General features: G+C 49.4%; 1 protein-coding gene across 1 annotated transcript; it reads right to left on the bottom strand.

Annotated features, from left to right (window-relative positions):
- Positions 1-787: 787 nt before the first annotated feature.
- Positions 788-6,146, bottom strand: NEIL2 (nei like DNA glycosylase 2). The gene is made up of 4 exons (XM_037392079.1): positions 5,231-6,146; positions 3,872-4,203; positions 2,448-2,644; positions 788-1,976 (listed from the first exon to the last, which is right to left on the bottom strand). Exons 1-4 carry the CDS (start codon positions 5,366-5,368, stop codon positions 1,660-1,662), a joined length of 984 nt encoding a protein of 327 aa, XP_037247976.1. The 5' UTR covers positions 5,369-6,146; the 3' UTR covers positions 788-1,659.
- Between the last annotated feature and the right edge of the window lie 767 nt (positions 6,147-6,913).

Here is a 6,913-nt window from a genome sequence, read left to right as displayed (position 1 = left end):
CAGCGGCTCCACACGCGGCGGCGGCGGGAGGATCCGGGCGGCCCACGCGCGGCCCGGCCGCCACGGAGCCCGGCCCACTCTCTCACTGAGGCCCGGCGCGGGGAGACACAACACCTGCCCCGCCCCGCTGAGGCGGCCCCGCACTGCCACCCCCCACCTGAGGCAGGGCTTTTATTTATTCCTTTGATTTACGTCACGTCTCATCGTTCTCCCCCGTGGTACTTCTCTGGGGTCACCCTCCACTGCTTCGAGCCAGGACCTGAGGCCTCCAAGCAGCTCCCTGCACCCACACCCCCCTTCAGACACCCAGCTGCCATCTCATTCCCTCAAGCTGTGAGGTTTAGCTTTTGGGCTGCTCTGTGGGTTGTTTTTGAAAGGCACTGGAAAGACCATGCTTCATTCCCAGGCCTTTGCTAACACTCTGCAGGACATGCTCAGAAGTGACATTAACCATCTTCCTTGGCACCATAACCCCGTTAATTGGATTATTCTGCAGTTTCATAACCTGGGACTACTCAAGGGCCTCACAGTTCACAGGGGAGAGTCTGTCCAAATCTTGCCTGGGAGGCAGCCTACCGCCGAGGTGTTTAACTCCAGCATCCCCAGTTGATTTACAATCACCTTTAGATCCAGTTCTCTTGCACAGAGTTTTCCTGCTGAGCCACCCTTACATGGCCTTGGAAAGCTGCAGGTACCATCCGCTACAGGGCGGCGCCAAACACTAGTTTCCCCTGTACACCTCACTTTTTAAATCCAGAAAAGACACACTGAACTAAAGACAAACATCACCAGCAGTTCTAACTCCAGCTTTTATTTTTCACAGAAGTCAACAGTCTGTTCAAATAAATCCAGATCCTGGGAGAGAGGACAACAACAGATCCTGCCTACTGCATAGACACACACAGCTCAACAAAGGAGGGACCACATCATCTGTTTCCAAGGCTTTCTGCTTTCAAGTTACCTTGGAGATCATGAGTTTTATGCAATCTCCATCATAAAAAAAAGTAAAAATACTGTGTTCAACAGCAAAATCTGGAATTGGAAGTTTGTCACAGAACTGAAACCTGTGGGGGCAGAGATGAGCTCCATCAAGCACTACTGAGGTTTATTTTCTCCCCTCAAGAGGAAGCAGCTGTTCCTGTAAGAGCTGACAGAAGGAACAGCTCTTACTTTTAACCACACCTAATTGCAGCCCAGCACACAGGTATTCAGCTACAAGCAGAGGCAGGGTTATCTAATACCAAGTTATTTAGGCAGAGGGATATACTCCTTTCTACAAACTCTACCACACCAGGGTCAAGGGATAAGCTCACTTCAGACCACAGTAATTGTCTCCTCAACACCCTATGCTTTCCATTTACTGTAGTCTGAACAGGCTGACCAGGACTCCTCAGAACTGGTCAAACCATTTGCACTGTTGCATCATTGTGACAAAAAGAGTAGACATGTACCACTGCTTCCCTTTTTGCACCCAGGGGCACACAGTACTGCAGTGATTCTTGTGACTTCCACTAAGCACTTAACTCTGCCAACTCACTGTCCCTAAGGAGCAAACTCAACAGCCTCAAAAGAAACCATGAAAACCTTCTCAGGACAACTAAGAGCATAGTTCAGAGACCACCTAGACACTCTCCAGGAAAGGAGGAACACTAAGCCAGGTCACTCAGTGACTGGGGAAAGATCCCTGTCCCCTGACAGCACTGCAGGCTGGCACCGAGAACACCACCATGTGAGTCTCTTAAAGCTATTTGAGGGTCCAAGGGTTCCTTTCATCACTGTATGCCCGAGGGGACACTGCTCCTTCTGGTAGATCTGAAGATGCAGCCTTTTGTCATGCAGCTTGCTGTGCAGCCAGTCAAAGCTAAACTGAATGGCATAGTCAAGCAGATGCTCCAGATCTGAGTGCGCCAAGAGAGAGCCTTGTGTTAACGGATGGATCTTGGCCAGGTACAAGATCTCATTCTTAATGATGTTCCCTGGAAACGGTCAGAAATAAGGAGACAATAAGGATATTTGTTATCAAGATGATGTAGACCTATGGCTCCAGTCTGTGACTTCTGCCTCAAGGACCACAGCTAGCAATGCCACTGCCCCTGTCAGAGGTGGCATACAAGAGTAGACTTACAGCTGCGACTGGACTGGATGATGTTCTCTTCCCACTACCCTTAAGCAGACCTTCCTTTCTTCCACAAGTACAAGCCAATCCACCCACACTAAGACAGTTCAGTGGGCACTGCACCATTGGGCTTACAGGGTGCACCCAAGTATCTGAAGTGGCTACAGACTGCAAGTCTTGGAACTCAGCGAGATTACCACATACCCTCAGCTGGATCAACCAGAAGCCACAAGGCTAAGGAGAAAAAGGCTCAGACATGCAGGTCTGCGTCTGGAGGCATCCCACCCGCCTTCCTCTATTTCTTGCTCTTCCATTATGCCCTGGAACTCACCCAGCCCTGAAAAATATCTTTGGTCTAAGAGGGTGTAGCAGATGGGATTGGGTGCACGGAGGGCATCCAGTGCCTGGCCACGGTGGAACTCCACAGACAGGATGTCAGAAGCAGGATTCGCCCTCGGAGAGGAGCACCAGTGCATTCGGCAATTGTAGAAAACAAGGAAGCCTCCACTCTCAAAGTGCAGAACCAGCCTGGGAGAAACAGAGAAGTTGAAGTCTCATCAGAAACATCCCTGAACCATTTGAATCTTGCTTTGGCTGAAGAAACTTGCACAGAAAGAGTGCAGCATAGCAATGGAGTGAAAAGCTACTGGGAGGTGAGAAAAAAGCCTGTACAGGACAAACTTGAGAAGAATGCAGCGAGGCATCAGCCCTCACACATGGCTACTCATTCTCATGAGACCCAGGGAGACATCTTGACGTACTAGTCCCCCAGGCCTCCTCAGGCAGGAGGACTGCCACAGTTCAAGTGGGAATCAAAGGTCATACCCTAGTCCAGCTGCTGCTTCCCTGCAGCTTATCACTGCACTTACTTGTGTGCACAGGGTGACAGCAGGCACTCCAACACACCAGGCCACCACCTTAATTCAAAGTAACATCTGTAATTATCTCAGCCAAAAAATTTGGTGTGAACCCACACAGCTTGTGGACAATTGTTCATGCTGCTGCCCTGTGGTCCCTAGCAGAGAGAAAGCAGAGGCAGGGACAGGTATCAACACCTTGGCTCTCCTCAGCAGGCAAGCCAGATGACCAAGGGCTCCAGCAAGTGGTAGGGTCCATATGTCAGGGAAACAGATGCTGAAAGTAGCACACAAAACTATCTCAAATTACTTGTATAGAAATAAAGCAATTCTTCAAAAGATTGCAGGATGGGGGGGCATGGAGTTTGTCCCCAAGGAGTACAGCACATACACAGGGGCCAGACCCACCTTGTGCATTATTAACCACTCAGACTAAATGGCTTACAAAAGCAGAGTCCATACAATCTTCCAATATTTATACCTTGTTCAGTACACTTCCAGTGGGACTTAGGATACAGACTGTAGTCCATGTTTTCAATGCACTGCTGCCTTTAACAGCATCACTTCAGCTGCCTTAGATGCATGCTATTTATCCAAGGCTTTTTTTAAAAGGCATGTAATTGGGATAAACTGGCATTTTGTGGGCATGATTCAGTCTGGCATCCTAAAAGTTTATCTCTATGATCCCCAGGCTGGCAGGCAACATGCATCCTGCAAGTGCACTGTGGATTCCCTGGCTGAACACACCCACTCATGCCATCTCTCACACCTACTTATCTTAATTAAGAGAGAAAAGACAAGGCTAAAAGCATCCCTACAAAAATTTAGAGACAGAAGAGTGTCTCTCCTTAATGAGAGGCAAGGAGAAAGCATAGTTTGTGAGGAATCCACTAAATACCTGGGTACAGGGTCCTTCCAGTCTCCCCTCTTATTGGCTTTCTTTGCTCTTGAGAACTCATTTGCCCGAACGCTGCCAAACAAGCCAAAGTGGAAGCGCAGCCAGTTGCCTGGACCCTCTGCTGCATCTGGCACTTCAGGTCTTGAGGGCTGGAGTTCCTGCAGCTCCTCATCCTGGGGATGTGTCTGCGGAGCACAAACCTGTTCTTGCCCTTCCTGAGCAGGACAACTTGCCCCACTAGCAGCCTCTCTTTGCAGCACTGTCTCTTCTGCAGTTGGTCCTAAGGGACCTTCAGCTGCCACAAATGCCAAGTACAAGTTCTTCCCATGAACCTGAGAAAAAAGGTGGGATGTACTGAGGATCCATATAACCTCTGGTTGTTTCCATACAAGTGACTTTTCTACAACATCCTTTTGATAGAAGGCAAATCACCCCACCCCAAACACAGGATTTATTAGCATCTGAGCCATTCCCATCAGAGCTGCAGCATCCCTTCCTTGTCTACATGAAGCACAAAGCGTTCAAATGCCACTCCAATGTGAAGCTCTACCAGAGGCTCCTGTCAGGCCAGAGACACACCAGGAGAGACACACAGGGTTCTGAAGTCTGTCATCACTGCTTTCTGTTTGCCTCCCCACTTTGTGCTGGCCTCAAGTGTCTCAGGCTAGGGTGACCTAACTCAAGGGTGGCTCTGAAGGCACAGCCTGGCCAGAAATGACTGCTGAGCAGCTCACATCTATGCCCCCAGCTGAGACTATCATGTAATCAGAGCTGAGGCTGCACCAGCACTTGGTCAGTCAAGTTTAAGTCATTACCTGAGGGGAGTCAAGCAAGTGAAGCCCCCAGCAGGACTGACCCAGTGTGACTATCTCACAAGTGCCCACAGCACAGACATGTCAACCTAGCCAGGTGAAACCCTGCTCTGGTATAAGGGAAGTAATCATGCAAGTTCACAGCTGAGGGAAACAAGGCTGCTGCTTCTGACATCTGCATACTGAAGAAATCAACTCTCATCTACAAACAGCCCTCACCAATACCAACTCCTCATCCCTTGAGAGGCACAGAATTAGCATGACTGACTCAAAACTGCAAATAATTTTGGGTATCTCCATATCTAGCCACATCACTGCAACAGCCTCTCCTTGCAGTAACCTTGATCCCAGACTTCATAACACAGAATGGTACTCCAAAACAGGCACTGCACCCATTTAGCAGCTATAAACAAAGCCAATGGTCCATCTCAAACACAAACTTGGTGTCATTTGCAGGTTGTGCACCTTCCGTGACCCAGACCCAGGACAACGGTGGTTTGCCTCAGACTTGTCATGGACCAATAATTTCCTGTCAAGTACAGCTCACCTGAGAGTCCTGGAGCCTCAGAGCATTCAGGTCATTCACACTGATCTTCTGGCTGCTTCCCCCCACCTTGGCCACCACTTGTCCCACAAAAGGGGAGGTCAGCAGCTGGAACTTCCTCACTGATGGGCCCTCTGGCATCTCCTGCAACTGTTGAGGGAATAGCAGGTCCTTCTCACACTTGGTGCCTTGAACTTGAAGGAAAGTTGCAACTCAGAAATACACAAAATCAGAGGCTGAGCTCACCACAATCTCCTCACCCCTGTCCTCACTCCAGTCCCTGTGGCAAAGTCCACAAAGAGATACAGATTCCTTTCAGGCCCAGGGAGGTGAGGGGATTTCTGAATTAAGGGTATCCCCAAGGACAATCAAAGAAGGCCCTGAGCAACCTGCTCTAATGGTAGTTTTTGCCCCACAAGCAGGAATTTGGCCTGGGGATCTCCTGAAATCCTTTCTTACTGCAGGTTCACTAGGAGTCATAGAGGACCTAAAATCAGACTGTTTAGCATCTCTGTCCCCACCGACAACAAAAGCTTAGCTGACTCCAACCATTCCCTCAGTTACAGCCTTGACGTCCCAGTACAAAGGAGAAATGCAACCTTACATAGACATTAATGAACCAAAACAGGCCAGCGAGCCATCCTTTTCCCAATACAGCTACCATGACAAGCGCTGCTCCCTGATCAGCACTGGAGTTAGTTCATCCCCTCCCCTTGCTTTACCAGCTGCTTGCCCCACTGACTGCAACAGCATGGGGCCAGTTCGGGAGCATTCATACACTCTACTAGCAGCACCTTGAAGTCTCCTAGCATCAGAAGACTCTGGATGAAGGGGAGATGAAGCAGCGCCATCCCTACAGCACCCTGTAGCTCCCTCCAGGAAGTCACACCAGTACATAAGGAGTTGTTTCTAGCATGAAATCCCAGTCGCATGTCACTTGCAGTTCTGAGGACTGGGTGTACAAGAAAACAGGCTCTGGGACAAGGAAAGCACAGTTTGGCTTTCATCCCACAGTGCCAATTCTCCCTGCAGACTAATCCCAGAGACCAGCACTGACCAGAGGCTCGGCTTCAAACTCCACAGCACACAGTACAAGGTTCAGAGTGCTTGATGTGAAAATCAACAGCAATCTTGTGCATGGACACCCCATCAGAAGAGGCATTCCCACCTCATGCTAGCATCTCAGCTTCTCCACTGTCTGACCTAGCTCAGATACAGCAGCCCACACTTGCATCAGCTCAGAGAGACTGTGAAACCAAAGCCTTCAGTGCCACATGCTCCTGCCACATCCAGGAGAAATCCTTGTGCACTGAAGATCTTAGCCCAGAAGAGGCATCTAAGCCAGCAGCTACCTCCACAGGGCTGTGAACAGCATTGATGTATGGACATGCCCTCAACAGGAGCAGACAAGGCAGCATGGCTGTAAAGCCCTCATGTGCTCCAGCACAAATCAAATCCTTTTTGGAAGGACTCAGGAGGAAAACACATCAGGGAACATTACCTGGATCCAAGACATGAAACCAAAGATATCAATTGGTCGTACAAACTAGCTTTACCAGGAGCAAAAGTCTGAGCTTCATTCCTGCATCACCTAGGACACAGGATAATTAGTCACAGACCTGCTCCAGTTTCACCCAAAAAAATCTACAGTTTGTACAGACTTTACAGAAAAGCCTGTTGCAGGTC

The sequence above is a fragment of the Falco rusticolus genome, chromosome 6 (assembly GCF_015220075.1).
Source record: "Falco rusticolus isolate bFalRus1 chromosome 6, bFalRus1.pri, whole genome shotgun sequence".
NCBI classification, from domain to species: domain Eukaryota; kingdom Metazoa; phylum Chordata; class Aves; order Falconiformes; family Falconidae; genus Falco; species Falco rusticolus.
This window is presented reverse-complemented; position numbering and strand designations above follow the sequence as displayed.